The 19,791-nt window shown below is 32.6% G+C and overlaps 2 protein-coding genes across 2 annotated transcripts in view; both read right to left on the bottom strand.

Annotated features, from left to right (window-relative positions):
• The window catches only part of LOC134712608 (maleylacetoacetate isomerase-like), a 270,737-nt gene that overhangs the window by 58,080 nt on the left and 192,866 nt on the right, over positions 1-19,791 (bottom strand). The window lies entirely within an intron of this gene.
• LOC134712604 (uncharacterized) overlaps positions 7,970-19,791 on the bottom strand; it is a 44,500-nt gene continuing 32,678 nt past the window's right edge. The window contains exons 3-4 of the mRNA XM_063574325.1: positions 14,535-14,584; positions 7,970-9,196 (exon numbers count right to left, since the gene is read on the bottom strand). Coding sequence (XP_063430395.1) covers positions 9,014-9,196; positions 14,535-14,584 — 233 coding nt within the window. The 3' untranslated portion in view covers positions 7,970-9,013. The remainder of the gene's footprint in view (positions 9,197-14,534; positions 14,585-19,791) is intronic.

The following is a 19,791-nucleotide window of genomic DNA, read 5'->3' as shown; positions in this document are numbered from 1 at the left end:
AGTGAAGATCTGATTTTTTTTTTTCAAGTGGTCACTGAACCATGAAAATGAGGTCAAGGATATTTGACATGTGACTGACGGAAACTTCATAACATGAGGCATCTATATACAAAGTAGGAAGCATCCAGGTCTTTCACCTTCTAAAATATAAAGCTTTTAAAAAGTTAGCTAACGCCACCGCCGCCAGATCACTATCCCTATGTCGAGCTTTCTACAACAAAAGTTGCAGGCTCGACAAAAATTATGTGTTTTATCATACTTATGGATGTATCTGACAATAAACATAATAACTTTTCTTTTTATTGAAATAAGGGGAAATTACTCAGATGTAGGGGAGATAACTCAGATAAAGTAACTTTTGCAACAGAATGTATTATAAATTTACCTAATTTATTATAATAATAATATATATATATATATATATAAGTATTTTTACGAATCTGGTGACCCAATTTTTTTTCTTTTTCTTATCCAAAGCATATTATTAGAGCTATATTCTAATATTTCATCTTAGTCCAGTCAATCTAGCATAAAATGGACCCTAACCCAAAAGTAATTGCAACAGAAGATTTTTAAGTTTTAATCTTTAGTATTATATCCCAAATATACACAGAAAAAAGTCCCATAAAATCTTACTTGAGGAAGACTAAAAAAAGTACTTTTTAAAATTCCTATGGAGATTTGCATTGAAAAGGGAGATAACTCTTGCAAAAAAGACAGAAAGATCAATAAAAATTGATACAAAATTATAACTTTACCGCTTCTATTCATCAGAATGTATTGATTCTTGGTTTTTTAGCGGTCTTTAGAGTACAACAAACAACTCTAAAGGTGTTTTCATATATTTTACCAAGCTATAATCTAGATTTCGTAATTCATTAGTTGACCATTTTTGAATTTTTCAACAAGTCAAGGTAAAGAATCTCAAATTTAAAAAGAATAATTAAGCATGTATTCTTCTTTTTGTGGTTTAAAGTTTCTTTAGATAAGTAAGTTGCTGAAACAATATAATATACAGATATAAACAATACCAAAATTTCACATTATTTTTTCAAAACGGTTACAAAGCTTCAAATTTGGAATTTCTTTAATGAAAAATTCATGAAAAAAATAAAACTACCCATAACACTTCGGTTTTGTACATTTCATGAGTAGAAGATTATATAATTTAGTCAAATACAAACTTATAACCCCATCAAAGTATCATACTTTACATAAATTTCAAGAAAAACTACCAAAAACTGACAAAAAATGACTCATTTTTGCAAGAGTTATCTCCCCTTCCAATGTTAATTTCCATAGGAAATTGAAAATGCTGATTTTCAGTTTTCCTCAACTTAGATTTTATGGGGTATAATGCTATAGATTAGAACTAAAACATTTTCTGTTGCAATTAGTTTGAGGTTAAATCTTAGTTTGACTGGACTATCTTCAAATTCTATGGTGTAGTTTTCTTATAATCACATTAAATTGGGTTTTCCTGATGCATAATATCTGAATACAACTTGTAGCATGAAAAATGATCAATACCTAAATGCAAACAGGGTAATAGAAAATGGTGCAAATTGCATTCCTAAATTCAAAAATATCATATAACATTTCACAACAAATAAATCTGTGGCATTTTATAAGACAAAATATATATCTACTTTAAGATAAAACTTGTATTTATTTACCTTTGGAATTATGTGGTTAATTTATTACTTAGTTCTGATAGTTTTTCCGTCAAACCCCAAACCAAATCAATAAATCTTGAGAAGTACCCATATACTTCAATATTTATCAATTCTATACTGAAATGCCTATTAGATTTCTTTGTTCTGCACATTTGACCACTTTCTATTATTTACACTCCATACAGATCATCATGAATAGCCACAGTATATATACGTTTTTTTGTGTTTTAAGAAATTGCCAACATTTTATGTTTGTATAAAAATTTTAATGATTTACGTCATTTACATCATGTATTTAGTATTTACTAGAACACACCCGTGATATCGCGGGTCCGTGACTGAATAAAAGTATATAACTATGCGCAAGCCTTATTTCAGTATCATTATTGTCATCTGATAAAGTCATGCTGATGATAAAATACACAGTTTTCTCTGCTTTCAAATCTTTCTGTTTGAACCCGTCGAACTGGAACTGTGATTAGTATTCGTATTGTTATCTTAGAAAGTCTTACTGATCAAATTAAACATACCACAATAGGTAACAATTTGAGGAATTTAGTAGTGTCGACCCTGTGATTTTGACCTGTATAAATAGCATACTCCTGAATACACCGTTTGGTGGTGCGCCTGTCAGATGCGGAAAGTACAGATAAGGTAATAGGTAACAGGTGAATATACTATTGGTATCAGTATCGGACTCGACACGGAACTTCTTAATTATTGGCAATATTAATTACTTGGAAAACAAAAGGGCCTGGAGGGGTGTAATTTTTAATCTACACCTTTGTACTATATAAGTTATATATAAAGTTGAATTCTTTGATTCGTCGTTTTTACGTGATGACGGCTGACAAATTGGACCTCGTAATTTTAGTATTATAGATGGCAGAAAATGGTATATGCAATTGGCTTAAATATATGGAAGTAGACTAGTAGACTAGTAAAACTAGTTTTGTTCATGGGTACCAAATGAAAATGGTACGAAATTAAAATGGTACGAAACGGCTTAAGGTACGAAATGGCTTTAGGTACGGAATGACCAGCCTCAATGATTATTTTCAAGCTGTTTGGTGATGAAAAGATCAACCGACCAGACAGTGGGACATAACATATTGATTCTCCTTCCAACCTCTATTATTTCCTCAGTAATTATTCTTTACTCAAAGTTTCACCTACCTAAAAGCTTAGTATTTGTACGCTTTGTATTGTATGGTTCAGAAACTTCAGTTATCAACAACTTTCTTCAGTTTTCCCGCGGTTTTCATAGTCAAACCACCAGTTACTCCCCTTTTCCCACCAAAGTTAACTGCATTGTGTAGACACCCAGTATTTTTAACTTTTTAAAAAATTTAATTCCAGTTAAAGGGACTACGAAGGCCAAAGTAATTTATTACAATGATGTTTTGGAGAGAAACACATCATGTGCTCACTGTATAATTATGAATATAATCAAATGATCTTTCAGCCAAGGCACTGAACACTGGAGACATTTCTTGACGAATATGGAAGATCTTCAGATAACTTTTTAATACTTTTATTAGTTCGCGGTATTTAATCTAGAAAGTATGAAGAAAAATATGTTAGTTCCATTAGGCCAAATTGACCTCAGATGCAAGTGGGTTTCGCTTGCTTTTAAAAGATCGTAATGGTACCACACTTCTCTAGTTATTTATTTCAGTTATATAAAAGTTTATTTTGCATTTCTATACAGGATTGTATATGGAGTGATATATGGAATAGATATCTCTCGCTTGAAACAATTTTACAGAGCTTGTATTTCCTATCATGATTTCATTGAAACATGATTGATGCTTTTAAAAAGAGTGCTATTTAACCAAAATTTGCAAGTGGCTATGTTGAAGACATCCCTTGGAAAATTTAATCATCGTCATCAACCGAATTGGTTGACCGAACATGAAATATTGGGGACTCATAGTTTCCCGCTATAGAAGCATATTCACCCAGTGCTAGAAAAAAAATATATCTTTATAAATTTGATGGGTGTGAAGCGGATTTCTGGAGGTACCTTCATCAGGACTGAAAACGAACAAAATTAAAAGCCAATGACAAATATAAATACTCAATGAACTCTTGATAGTCACTGTAGTTTAAAAACCGCCATCACATGTTAACAACAAAGAAGATTGATATATTCTCTTGAAGATAAACAGTTTTTTAAAGACATCAGCACAGGCCACATGTGATGGCGTGGTAAATAGCATGTCTTGTTTACAACCTTATCATGACTCAGATTATTGCCTACCAAATGTCGCGTACCAAATTAGACTTAGTACCGGGTTTGTTCTTTAAAAATGAACAACACAATGGTGAAACTTGTGTAGAAGGATCTGCATATCCTTCCGTAGTACATGAGATCACCAATGGTTTGGTGGGGTTCGTGTTGCTTTTATTTCGTATTTTGTAATCTGTTGTTTGGTTTTTAGTCTTTTTGCATGTTTTTGACATTTTATTTTCGACCGATGAGTTTTGATTTCCCTTTGGCATCTTTTGCATCCCTTTCATATGTTTTTTTTTATTAAGGTAGTAGTAGTTTTCCGGTGTGTAAATCTGGTTTATTTGTTAAGAAGAGACAACACACCAGGGTAATAAACACAAATTGAGATAATCGCAGGACCTCCAGATGGATTGTGACCGGGTGTCTCGACATCGTACTCGGACATACTTTAAACTGAATTTTACTGTGCGTCTTGCCGTATATAGATATAGATAATGTACGGTCTTCAACACGGAGCCTTGGCTCACACCGAACAACAAGCTATAAAGGGCATCAACATTACTAGCGTAAACCCATCCAAACGGGAAAACCAACGGTCTAATCTACATAAAAAAAAAACGAGAAACGAAAAACATGTATAATATTAAATAAAAAACGACAACTACTGTAAATCAGATTCCTGACTTCAGACAGGTGCAAACATTTGAAGCGGGATTAAACGTTTTAATGGTACCGAACCTTCTGCCTTTTTCTGAAACAATAGTGTAACATCACAACATATTATGTTTGTTTTTCAACATTGGTTAGAGGTATAGGGGGGATGTTGAAATCTCACAAAACATGTTTAACCCCGCTGCATTTGTGTGCCTGTCACAAGTCAGGAGACTCTGGCCTTTGTTACTCTTGTATATGATTGTTAATTTCAGTTCATTTATATATATTTCGGAGTTTAGTATGACTTCCATTATCACTGAACTAGTACCGGTTTTGCTTAGGGACCAACTGAAGCATGCTTCCGGTGCCTGGTTTTCTCGCTGTGTTGAAGAACCAGTGGTGGCCTTGGGCTGTTTACTACTCTTTGGTCTAATTGGTTTCACTTTGACAAATTCCCCATTTCTATTCTTAATTTTATAGAAGGTTGTGATTTTAAAAAGATGCTTCACTGTACACTTTGTTAACCTAAAATACACCAAAACAGTATTAAGACTTATGCAAAATACAAAATTTGTATTTAAAAAAATACCAAAAAACAATGCAGAAGAAGGTCAAACAATACAGAATACAAAACTATAATCAGAGAGACTAGAGGTCTATAGAAATACAGTTGATCTACCTAAGTGTTTCCAAACGCAGGAGATCAGTTTGCTCCTCTATATTTGGCTCTGGTTCATCGTCACTAACTATACTTGTGCTACTTCCGGTGTTAGAGGTGTTTTCAGTGTCAAAATTATATATCATTGGGTGTTCTTTCCAATGCTTGTCTAGGCGATTTCCAAAAATCTTGTCACTACGATGTCTGGTAGGCTGTTCCATACTTCCACTACTCTGTTAGTAAAGTAGTATTTTCTAATGTCTAGTCTGATTCTATATTTTACCAATTTCATAGAGTTGCCTCTTGTGGTCGAGGTTGTTTTACGAGTAAAAAAACCTTCTGTCACTTTTGAGTCATATACACCTGGTGTTATCTTGTATGTTTCTATCATGTCGCCTCTTAGCCATCTGAAGGAGTAGGTCCGGTAAGGACCGATTTTGGCCTCAAATTTCAGTTTAATCTGACGAAAGATTTTGACCACTTTTTAAACACTTAAGGGTCTATTTCATTTGATTCAAATAGTTTATGTGAAAGATTTTAACTGATTTAGTCATTAAAAACGATCCGATTGAAGCTCAAATTTGAAAAATCTACAAAATATGCCGAAAAATGTCACTTTTCAGATGGTTTTTGTCAAAAATGAAAGTGGCCACATCCGTGTTCATCCACAACCTTTATATATGTTATGTATTATCATCAAATACAACTTACATTTCAATATTAAGGATGAACACGAATGCGGCCACTTTCGTTTTACACGGAAACCGTCTAAAATTTAACTTAAATGCTAGAATCTCCACAAACCTTAAAGATTTGTCATACGAAGAACGCTTAAAAATCCACAAAAATTTAGCATGACTTAATGGTGCTACTACCCGATATATGTGCATTGTTTTGTCAAAACAGCCCATATTTATGTAGCAGAAGCATTTTTCTGTCCAATAAATAACTAAAAGTTTACATTTAACAATTTTATAAAACTGCTATATTTTGGGGCAAAAAGGGGTCTTACTGGAGCTACTCCTTTTAAAGTTGGAATTTTCAGGATTTTTAAGCGTTCTTCGTATGACAAATCTTTAAGGTTGGGTAACATCTTTGTTGCTCTACGTTGGACATTTTCAATTGTCTCAATATCTTACTTTTTTGGGGGGTTCCATACACTACTAGCATATTCAAGATGAGGACGGACTAATGCCTTGCATAGTAGGCAAGAGCTTTTATAATCTAAATATTTAAAAGTTCTTCTAATAATCCCAACTAGTTGATACAATGTACTAGGGTGAGATTTAAAGACAAACACTTGTCAGACAGCATTTCATCACTTTGGTTTCAGAAATTTTTAGGACACGAGGGTTGAAGAACATTTAAATTTATTTTACCTGACAGTAACTATCCTTTTTTTTAAAAAGGAAACTTGAAATATGACTAAAGTTTCCCTTGAATTAGCGTTTTGTAGACTTTTCGTCGTTTTTCTGTCCTTTTTTTGCCATGGCGTTGACCGACAGTTTGTCTTCGGCTTATGTGTTTGAATTTCCCAATAATATCTTCGTCATCTCGCTCTTTGAAGATATAAAACCATAGAGACGATATGATTTCTAATGAGACACCTCTTCACCAGAGAACAAATGCCATCGAAGTTAACAACTTAAAAATGTCACCATACGGCTTTCGACAATGAGCAAACCTCATACCACATACTAGTAGTCAGCTATAAAAAGCTATAGGAAATGACACATGTAAAACAATTCAACTGAGAAAACTGACGACCTGACTTATGTACAAAACAATGAACAAATAAAAAAAAAATATACAGCAATAACCGACAAAATCTGAATTACAGGCTCCTGACTTGAAACAGAACGCGGCGGTGATTAAGCTAATCTCCTGGCGGCGACCACCCTTACGTGGCCGGGATAGAGGTGTAACAACACAATATTAAGAGAGTCTTTCAATTGTAAGTACAGGTTTTTTTTAAAAACATTTATCTATCAATATATGGTAAGCTAAAGAGTAAAGTAAAAATTATACGATGAAGATAATTATATCAAAATCTCTGCTACATAGGTTGTCCATTGTTCCAATTGTGTTTTCAAATATCAACTGTTCCATTTCTTCAACCAAGGTCTTGGATTAGATTTTAACTTGGGATTATTGCAGTAAATCCGTAGATTATCTATAAACTTGGGGATTTTTTTTTAACCAATAGCAAGAGGTGACAGGCGATTTGGAAATAAATCTATTTGGTTCGGTAAAAAAAAACCTCATTGGTAGCAAGAGCTTATTAGAAAGAAGAGGCACACATTGGTACTTTTAAGATAAATGCAGTGTTAAAATAACTATTCGTTTAATTAATCAAACATACGTACCTCTTGTTATTGACATTAACCTTATTATTAAATAAACTCAATAAATATAGAAATATGCAACCCCTGTGAAGTTACTTTTATAGCAACTATACATTTTGAGCAATGTGTTATTTTCAGCATTTGTTTGGCATGCGTTGATTCATGTCTGATATGATATGATATGGACGGACTTCTATTGAATACACACGACTGAAATAGTCAACTTAAATGAAGGATAGATCAGGAGATGTGTACTGTGCATAAAACAAAAAATAACGAGTGGTAGTTAACAAAATATTTCCCCGAATCACATTGAAGCTCTTTATTGTGTTAATAAATATCATTGTTCCTTCTATAATTCCAGTCTCATTTTATTGTCATGTATTCGTATAAAGTATAATTAAAAGTGAACATTTTATTTTGTATAAATCTTAAAATCACAAGAAACTGCTCAAATACTATATAAATTTATAGCTTTAAAATGAATGTAAGGGAGCTATCATTTGATTTTTATGGGGAAGTTCTAGCTAGGATTAGAAATTGTGGACTGCTTTTATAGTTGGTCTCTGTCCTCCCTTTTTATTTTTCACTCTATTTGATCCTGCCTTTATTTTTATTGTTTATTCTGACACTTGTTTTTACATAAATTGTCATGAAGCCTTTTTTCTCTTCCTAATGATAACTCCCGTCCTGCTTCTTTTTTTTTACTTTCATCCTAGCTCCCCATCTTCCCATAAAAATCAAATGGTAGCTTCCTAATTACACTCGATAAATAAAGCGTTGTAATGTTCAAATTATGTATCTATCACGTACCTTAACTAGCATTAAAACACAAAATCAAATAAAAAACAAGCTTTTTGAAATCATATCAAACGACATTTTAAAGTTTTACTGTGAATATCTTGACACTTGCTTGAAAGAAAATCCAATTGTTTTCTCATCTAAATACAAAATAATACAAAAAATTGATGCACATAAAGAGCAAAATTATCAAATCATAATTCAACGATCGAAAATAATCTGCGTCGAAGATTTGGTTGCATATAAATAAAGGGAAAAAAATAAACACTGAAAATGGCAAACGAAACTTCATAAAGGTAATACACATTTACATTTATATACATCTTTGATATGCAACTTGCATTTAGCTGTTGGCAGAAGAAACTTCAACTCCGATCTTCTATATACACTAGCCAACTGGTATTGTCTTAAAACTACAGCGCCATAAAGTGTTAAAAGATGTTTCTGGCAGACTTTATTATTCGTTTTTTTATTTTTTAAGGCTAAATCACAAATTGGGCACTAGCATTCACCGTTCTTAAAAGATATCTCAATGCTTATTCAAATAATAATTCTTTTGACAATGTTTAGTTTCTCAATAAAACAAAAACTACCAAAACAGTTTGTTACACTACTCTCTACAAAATCTGCTATCACGTGAGCCTCATGAAGTTTTCTTTGTCTGATGGTGAACAGTTTGATAACTATCACCCACGCATACGTCATCAATAAGTATATAATTTATCATTTCGTCACGATCGTTGTCAACATCACTGAAGATATGGCCTTTGTGGGATTCAAAACTGAAAAACAGGTCAACATCATACCCCTCGTCTGAAATGTAGGCCTGAAAAATAGAAACACAATGTAAATTACAGGTCATCAGCATGCCACTCGTCTGAAATGTAGGCCTGAAAAAGAGAAGAAATATGTAACTAACAGGTCATCACCATCATACTCCCCGTCTGAAATGTAGGTCTGAAAAAGAGAAGAAATATGCTACTAAAAGGTCATCATCATCATACTCCCCGTCTGAAATGTAGGCCTAAAAAAAAGAGAAGTAATATGTAACTAACAGGTCATCATCCTACTCCTCGTCTGAAATGTAGGCCTGAAAAAGAGAAGAAATATGTAACTAACAGGTCATCACCATACTCCCCGTCTGAAATGTAGGCCTGAAAAAGAGAAGAAATATGTAACTAGCAGGTCATCATCATACTCCCCGTCTGAAATGTAGGCCTGAAAAAGAGAAGAAATATGCAACTAACAGGTCATCATCATACTCAACGTCTGAAATGTAGGCCTGAAAAAGAGAAGAAATATGTAACTAACAGGTCATCATCATACTCAACGTCTGAAATGTAGGCCTGAAAAAGAGAAGAAATATGTAACTAACAGGTCATCATCATACTTCCCGTCTGAAATGTAGGCCTGAAAAAGAGAAGAAATATGTAACTAACAGGTCATCATCATACTTCCCGTCTGAAATGTAGGCCTGAAAAAGAGAAGAAATATGTAACTAACAGGTCATCATCATACTTCCCGTCTGAAATGTAGGCATGAAAAAGAGAAGAAATATGTAACTAACAGGTCATCATCATACTCCTCATCTGAAATGTAGGCCTGAAAAAAGCTATACTCCTCGTCTGAAATGTGGGCCTGAAACTGCTTAGCAATATGTAACTAACATGTCATCATCATACTCCTCGTCTGAAGTGTAGGCCTGAAAAAGAGAAAAATATGTAACAAACAGGTCATCTTTATACTCCTCCTCTGAAATGTAGGCCTGAAAAAGAGAAGAAATATGCAACTAACAGGTCATCATCATACTCAACGTCTGAAATGTAGGCCTGAAAAAGAGAAGAAATATGTAACTAACAGGTCATCATCATACTCAACGTCTGAAATGTAGGCCTGAAAAAGAGAAGAAATATGTAACTAACAGGTCATCATCATACTTATCGTCTGAAATGTAGGCCTGAAAAAGAGAAGAAATATGTAACTAACAGGTCATCATCATACTCCTCGTCTGAAATGTAGGCCTGAAAAAGAGAAGAAATATGTAACTAACAGGTCATCATCATACTTCCCGTCTGAAATGTAGGCCTGAAAAAGAGAAGAAACATGTAACTAACAGGTCATCATCATACTCAACGTCTGAAATGTAGGCCTGAAAAAGAGAAGAAATATGTAACTAACAGGTCATCATCATACTCCTCATCTGATATGTAGGCCTGAAAAAAGCTATACTCCTCGTCTGAAATGTGGGCCTGAAACTGCTTAGCAATATGTAACTAACATGTCATCATCATACTCCTCGTCTGAAGTGTAGGCCTGAAAAAGAGAAAAATATGTAACAAACAGGTCATCTTTATACTCCTCCTCTGAAATGTAGGCCTGAAAAAGAAAAGTAATATGTAACTAACAGGTCATCATCATACTTCCCGTCTGAAATGTAGGCCTGAAAAAGAGAAGAAATATGTAACTAACAGGTCATCATCATACCCCTCGTCTGAAATGTAGGCCTGAAAAATAGAAGCAAAATGTAACTTGCAGGTCAAATATTGAGTTGACAGAACTGTACATGTTAAATAATAACGACTATATTTGTAAAACACCAAATTGTATTTTAGGAATGTGACAAAATACCCTGCTTTCATTCTCACATTCCCTTGATGGGAGATATGCGAAATCTGGATAGTATTCCTTTGACATATCTATAAATATAGAAAAATAATCACATCATAATGAACTTAAAGTTGATGAAACAACAACTGCATGGTAGACCACCCGAACCAAAAACTTAAACTCGATGTCAAACTCGACATGCAAACAGACGACCGGACATATTAACGGAAAACATAATGTCCCAAACTATTGTATATCAGGGATAAAAAAAAACTGCAGAAAACAAATAGTGTATTTAAATAAATTTCATGATTGTCTTTTTAAAAAAATGATATAAAAAGTATTTCAAGTTTGTAGCACTGTAAACTAAAATGTGTTGGACATATTTTGAACATAAAACTGACCGAATGATATATCATAAACGTTCATTTACAAATATTTGTGCCAGTATATTTTGGTAAAATTTAATTTGATTATTTAACGAACTCTTTCTTGATAGCGTAATGAATAAATGTAGAAATTATGCATCAACAAAGGTCAGATTTGATATATTAAAATCATACATGTATCAATACTTATTTAGACTGTAATAATCCGATAATCCATTGATAGAGACTTGGTAACCATGTCATTACAAATCTCATTGTCGAACCAGCTGATTAAAGCAGTTTATTTGCAATTCAAAAGACATGAATATTTATAAAGTATCGATTTAAACATTTTATTATCATGGAGGTACATGGTTTTGATAGAATTCATTTCAGGCTGCTTTAATTATGAAACTCACAGTGAAATTGATTAGTTATGGTTTTATATAATATTATCAAACTCTCATGTTGTACTTTCAGGTTAAACAAATATTAATGTCGCAATGCATATTAGAATTTGAAGAAAGATTTAACATAGAATAGACAGTAATGTAAACAACAGGTGTTGTAGAGAAAGAGCTGACAATTTTCATTCAAATTTGATGCTCTTAATAACCAATCTTGCTGTTTTGTGTAAGCCAAGACTCCGTGTTGAATGCCGTATTTTGAAAAATAAAAGTTTACTTTTACAAGTTGTGACTTGGATGGGGGAGAGACTGAGTTGTCACATTGGCATCATATACCACTTCTTATATCTATATACATCATATACCACTTCTTATATCTATATACATCATATACCACTTCTTATATCTATATACATCATATACCACTTCTTATATCTATATACATTATATACCACTTCTTATATCTATATACATCATATACCACTTCTTATATCTATATACATCATATACCACTTCTTATATCTATATACATCATATACCACTTCTTATATCTATATACATCATATACCACTTCTTATATCTATATACATCATACTAGTATACCACTTCTTCTATATTTTTATAATGAACTGACTTTTAAATATAAGTATAGTTAATTTTAAATTTATATTTTCGTTTGCGTTACTTTTTAACACAGTTTTTACCACAGAAATTTTGTTTAGTCATAAATCTTATTTAAGAAATCCATACATTCATGACTGTTCTGACAATGTTATGACTCTTGAACATATAAAGCTATCTATTTTTCTTTTAATTTCTTCAATAGCGTTTGATGTCTTATTTCATTCGAAACATTTACCCGTTTCGTAACTCGTCCAATTCGTCAGACCACACCATAACACGTTAAAGGTAGAACCGTAGAAATCCCGTGAATATTGTTTAAGCAAGAATAACAAGTTGGTTTGGTTTGTGCTGTACTGTCTTGTGTTTTATAGACTGGCATTCGTTGGGGATCGTGTTGCACAGTCTTGTGTTTTATAATCTGGGTTTCGTTGGGGATCTTGTTATGCAATCTTGTGTTTTATAGACAGGTATTTGTTGGAGTTTGTGTTGCAGAGTCTTGTGTTTTATAGACTGGTATTTTTTGGTGTTCGTGTTGTACAGTCTTATGTTTTATAGACAGATATTTGTTGGAGTTCGTGTTGCAGAGTCTTGTGTTTTGTAATGATGACTGGTATTTGTTGGGGCCGTTCGTGTTATGCAGTCTTGTGTTTTATAGACTAGTATTTTTTTTATGTTCGTGTTATGCAGTCTTGTGTTTTGCAATGTTGACTGGTATTTGTTGGGTTTCGTGTTGTACAGTCTTATGTTTTATAGACAGGTATTTGTTGGAGTTCGTATTGCACAGTCTTGTGTTTTGTAATGTTGACTGGTATTTGTTGGGTTTATGTTGCACAGTCTTGTGTTTTGTAAACTGGTATTTTGTTGGGTTTATGTTGCACAGTCTTGTGTTTTGTAAACTGGTATTTTGTTGGGTTTATGTTGCACAGTCTTGTGTTTTGTAATGTTGACTGGTATTTGTTGGGTTTATGTTGCACAGTCTTGTGTTTTGTAAACTGGTATTTTGTTGGGTTTATGTTGCACAGTCTTGTGTTTTGAAAACTGGTATTTTGTTGGGTTTATGTTGCACAGTCTTGTGTTTTGTAAACTGGTATTTTGTTGGGTTTATGTTGCACAGTCTTGTGTTTTGTAGACTGGTATTTTGTTGGGTTTATGTTGCACAGTCTGGTGTTATGTAAACTGATATTTTGTTGGGTTAATGTTGCACAGTCTTGCGTTTTGTAAACTGGTATTTTGTTGGGTTAATGTTGCACAGTCTTGTGTTTTGTAAACTGTTTTTTTTTTGTGTTCGTGTTGTACAGTCTTATGTTTTATAGACAGGTATTTGTTGGTATTCGTGTTGCACAGTCTTGTGATTTGTAAACTTGTATTTGGTGTGGTTCGTGTTATAGAGTCTTGTGTTTTGTAAACTGGTATTTTGTTGGGTTTATGTTGCACTGTCTTGTATTATGTAGACTGGTATTTGGTTTGGTTCGAGTTGTACAGTCTTGTGTTTTGTAGACTGTGTTTTTTCGTGGCGTTGCCAGTTTGTCTTCCACTGATTAGTTTGGATATTCCTTTTGTGATTTTCAAAAGCTCCTTTGTTTACCCATTCGTTTCAATTAAGTAATTCAAACGATATTTTAACTGTATTTCTCAAGATTTATTTTATTGATTCAAGCAGAAGATGACACAATGTGAATAAGATTAACATCTGCTGGGGCCTTCATATCAACACTTTATCTCCACTTTATATAACAGATTCCATTTTTTGAACTTATATTAACAACTCCATTCTCTCAATTAGAAAGCACCGTCAGATTTTCTGCACAAATATATTACAAGTAAAGTAGTTATCAGACAGGACTTTTTTATGTGAGCGTAGAAAAACTAAAATTGGTTTTCAATTAGAAGAATAAACGAGTTTTTGCACTTATTTGTTTTCTGCTTGTGAAAAACTATTCAGGTCATACAGAGACAATAATTATTCAGTTAATGAAGTTTAATATTTCATATATGATATTACATTTGCTGACGTTAGAATACTATAGTATCTTAAAACAGTTTTGCTCATATCATTTCATCAGACTGTAAATAATTAAAATCAGTTGAAATGTAAAACTTTTTACGAGATCCCATTTACATAATTGCAATAATATAGGGCTTATATTACTACACTTACTGTTGTTTCTACTGGTTCGCTGTTCACCCATACATGAAAGTTGTCACGAGCTACAATAGACAAAAAACAAGTTCAGCTTAATACTAATGTTGTATGCATTTCTACTGTTTTCACTTTGAAATAAGTATTAAAATGTAGAAATACAGCCTGAATGTTAATGTTGAAAGATTAGTTATACCATACGCTTTAAAAAAAAAAAGCTTAACAGCTTTATCCTATATTGATGATATTTTCATAATTGATAAATTTGGGATATTAAAACCCAATATTCAAATGTTCTGGAACTGAAATGACTTTTCGCAATTACAAAATGAGAATGGAAATGGGCCATATGTCAACGAGACAACCCGAATAAGGGGATCAAGTCTACTAGTGTATCTTCAACGCAGAGAGGAAATTCTTAGCTGACCCTAAACAATAATGCATACTAGTTCAGGGAAATGTATGCCTTACATAACTCCGAAATGTATAAATGAACTAAAAAAAAAAAAATGTAGTTTTCTTTTTACTTAAAAATCTTTTACACATTGCAGCTGTAGCGTGACGTTCATTCCTAAATTATATGTTATCCGATATAGATTCTTATTGACATAGATGTGCAATTTTTTTTATTATTAGTTGTTAGCTGTCGATAACTGCGATTACTCTCAGATCTGTACTTAGTGTCTTTTTGTTGTTTGGATGTACAAATACTCGGCCACGTCCAGTCTGCGTTTTTGTTTTGTTTTTCTATTTGTATCCATATGATGAGTTAAAACTTTTTCATCTGATTTTTTATAGTTCGTTCTTATGTTGTACTGTCCCAGGTTAGGGGGAGGTTGGGATCCCGCAACCATGTTTAATCTTTTTATATACAATTATATAATTATATAGCGTGTCTGTACAAATTGAATTATAATTTGCCATTAGAATTACTGTCACTATAAAAGATGATTTTAGTAGCGTAAATCACGACTTGAAAATTATCAAAGAAAAATAAAAAGAAAGTTAGTTATTTCTTATTCTCAGCGTACAGCAGTTTTAAAAACTGTCGGAACAAATCAACGTTTTGACCAACATTCATAATGTTATTTCAAATCACCGTCTAAAAAAACAGCTTTAAAGTCATCATATCTTGATGTCTCTAAAACAGCAATGATGCTATTACAAATCACCATTTTAAATAACAGTTATAACTCACAAACGCCTCAGATAAAAGCTTTAATATCATTACTAATCACTGTCTCAGATTATAGCTATACTGTTATTACAATTCACCGTCTAAAACAGCTATACATATTTGGTTAAAAAGATTGGATGCACCTGTAAAATACTTTTTTGTTTCGGGGCCAGCTGAAGCCGTGACGCCTCCAGTTGCGGGATTTTCGCTGCACTGAAGACCAATTGGTGGCCTTCGGTTGTTATCTGCTCTTTGGTCGAGTTGTTGTCTCTTTGACACATTCCCCATACCAAATCCTTTTTTTTTCCGGAGATATTGTTACAAAGCCCGTAAATCTAGATACGATCCATATTAACTAATTGATCATTCAATAAACGTATTCCTAAATGTCATAAATTTAGTACAATAGTAAAATCCTTAAATATTGTTTTTATTGGTACAAACATTGATTTTGTTTGTTGAAAAAAATATAACATATAAAAAAATAAAGTTGCTAAAATATGTAAATTTAGGAGAACTAATTATTATTCATTCTGTCAATACTGACATTGCACAAGGTCATGTGTTTTTCAGACAGTTAATGTCGTCTTTTTTAAAACTAAATCCATTAGATGTGTACTAAATGATACTCGTCTGGAATACGTGATTTGTTCTTTGGGATAGCTTTCAGTAACTACAAGTACTCTTATATCAGTGTTTTGCAATTGTGTCCATTGTTTTCATGTTTGTTGGTTTATTTTTGCTTCTTAACAATTTATTGAGTTAAGCCATTTGCAACTGCTTTTTACAGTGTGTTCTTATGTTGAACTTTAACATAGCTGCTATAACATAGACTGTCCCAGACTAAGAAGGGGTTTGAGCGTTTACAAACATGTTTAACCCCGCCACATTTTTTACGTATCCGTTCCAAGTCAAAAGCGTGTTATTCAGACTGAGTGCTTGTCGTTGGTTCATGTCATACTATCCCAAGGAATAGATTACCTTAAAGAATTGTTGGTCCTCAATATCTAAAACTTGGTAATGTATTTGTCCCTTTTACATTTTTTTTATTCGAGTGTCTATGTGGTGCCATGTGTTATATTGTTTGTCTGTTTGTCTTTTTCATTTTTAGCCATGCCGTTGTCAGTTTATTTTCGATTTATGAGTTTGACTGTCCCTCTGGTATCTTTCGTCCCTCTTTTGTAGACAAAACGCGCGTTTGGCGTTCCACATTCTAATTCTTGTACCTATGATGAGTTTATTTGATGTCATTACTAGTCGACGTGGCTCAAATAACACATCTAATGTATTTCGAATCATCGTCCCAATCAAAAGCGATAATGACAAAAGTCATATAAAATCGCTGTCTCTAATAACATCTATAATTTCATCACAAATCACCGACTCAAATAAAAGCTTTAATGTTATTGCAAATATCTGTCTCACATGACATTCATTATTAGTAAGTATATTAAGTTATTTATGACACTTGAACGGACTTTTAACTCAAACCTCAACTAATGTAGAAAATCTGGTTCAAGTAAGAAATCAAGGTATGCATGTACAAAATGACTTCATTTGAACAAAATATGTATCGGTAAACTATTGAGGAAAGTGCTTGCAAAAACGTTGATGACGTCACGGTCACATGACTAAATTAAGTATATGGGCTGATAACAAAATAACGTCAGCCAATCAGAAGACGCGTTACATCCAAAATTAAATTATTGAATAAAAGTAGGGAAAATGTTGGCCGTATAACTCCACATAACTAATGTATGTGTGTGTTATTGCACAAATTAACGTCACTGTACAGTAATTAACACACAGATTACTGTCAAGGTATAGTTATTTTTAAGATATTTACAGGCAACCGTCACTGTACAGTTATTAAATCATTACTGATTACCGTCACTGTACAGTTATTAAATCATTACTGATAACCGTCACTGTAGTTATTAAATCATTATTGATTTCCGTCACTGTACAGATATTAACTCATTACCGTCATTGTACAATAATTTACTCATTACAAATTACCGTCACTGTACAGATATTAAATCATTACAGTTTACCACCACTGTACATATATTAACTCATTACCGTCATTGTACATTAACTTACTCATTACAGATAACCGTCACTTTTCCGTTATTAACATATTAACGTCATTGTACATTAACTTAATCATTACAGATCACGGTCACTGTACATTTATTAACTCATTACAGATTACCGTCACTGCTGTGTAATTAACTCATAACAGATTACCGTCAATACCATCACTGTACAGTTATCAAAATATAACAGATAACTAACACGTACAGTTATTAATTCATTACTGACTACCGTCAATGTACAGTTATTGACTCATTACTGATTACCGTCACTGTACAGTTATTGACTCATTACTGACTTCCGTCACTGTGAAGTTATTAACTCATTACTGACTTCCGTCACTGTACAGTTATCAAAATAATAAAAAATACTACCACTGTACAGTTTTAACCCATTAATGACTACCGTCACCGTACAGTTATTAACTCATTACTGACTGCCGTCACTGTACAGTTATTAACTCATTACTGATTTCCGTCACGGTACAGTTAATAACTCATCACTGACTTAGGTCAGACTCACTGTACAGTAACTCAGTAACTTACTCATTACTGATTACCGTCGCTGTACAGTGATCTTGTTTTTCTAGATTTCCGTCACTTTGCAACGATCTTGTCATTACAAAAATACTGTGGCTTTACAGCAATATATTCCTTTTACAAATTTCTGTAACTGTGCAGGGATCATAATAATCAATTACAGTGAGCATGTCATTACAAATTACTGTCTAAAATAACCGTTATGATTTTTTTCCTTTTTTTTTATATAGAGAATTGTTTTTATTTTTAGTTTGGTTTGGAATGTGAGTTTTGAAAACAAACAAAAAATATAAAAAAAAATCGTACTTTTTTTATTTTATTTTCTCTTAGAATGACGTAAGAAGACTTGATATGATGACGTTGCATTAGTTGGATACAAAAGATTTATTGATTCATTTGTAAATTCTAGTCTAAAAGTAATTGTGTTATACTTTGCCTAACAAATGCATTCTCCTGTGGAATTATGAATTAAAATTCACACATTACCATTTTACAAAGTGATGATGAAGAATACTATTCAATTAAAATGAGAATAGTGATAAATTAGTGCAAACGATTTGTCATTTATTTCTATTTTAAAAGTCTTTAAAATTTTATTGCTGCTTTCAAATGTTTTTAAATATAGCTTTAACGGTGATTAAATTCTCATCAAAATGACTAGCGGAAACAGCCAGTAAGCTAAAGAATATTTTTTGAATGCATTTCCCTTTTGTCTTTCTCAATAGCAATCATACTTCCCCATTGATTTATGCACTTAAATGGAACCAACCCACACTTAAACAAGTGATATCATCTCTGCATTGATATTGAAAGTTGTTTTTCATTTTTATAATTTTTATAATACAATTTCAACATAAGATATATTATGTCATGCCATTGTGGTTATTTCTAGACTGAGTAGAGTATAAATGTCAATTGGAGGAGTTAATTTACTTGCACAAACAGGGCATGGCTAATAACTAAGGTTACTGGAATAAACTCAAAGTGCATTTAAAGCATGCTAACTAATTTTTTTTCTATTTCAAATATACAATAGACATTTTTGTGTATGGAACTTAACACACTTTCAGGCAATATTTATACACAAAAAAGATTGAATGTAAGTTTCAACTGCCTTTGTGTTCAGCTATAAAGATGATGTTCTATCAAGTTTTGTGACTATGTAGTTGTATCTATCCCATAGAACTTTTAATCATACTAACTACAAATACAGCTAGGTGTGCTTGATACATTAAATTACATTCAGTTACTACTCTTAAAATAGCAGACGTTTACTCATTCGAAGATCAACGGAAAATTACCTTCCATGTTAAAAATATGATATAGGGTTCCAGACATTGGGTAGTCATATTGAGTTTGCGTTAAGTATCTTCGAGCATGATTGCACCAACAATTTATGAGTTTTTATAAACTTTGCTTTCAGTAACTTCGAGCATGCATGATTTGTTTTTACACATGAACA

This window comes from Mytilus trossulus, chromosome 3 (genome assembly GCF_036588685.1).
Source record: "Mytilus trossulus isolate FHL-02 chromosome 3, PNRI_Mtr1.1.1.hap1, whole genome shotgun sequence".
In the NCBI taxonomy this organism is placed as follows: domain Eukaryota; kingdom Metazoa; phylum Mollusca; class Bivalvia; order Mytilida; family Mytilidae; genus Mytilus; species Mytilus trossulus.
This window is presented reverse-complemented; position numbering and strand designations above follow the sequence as displayed.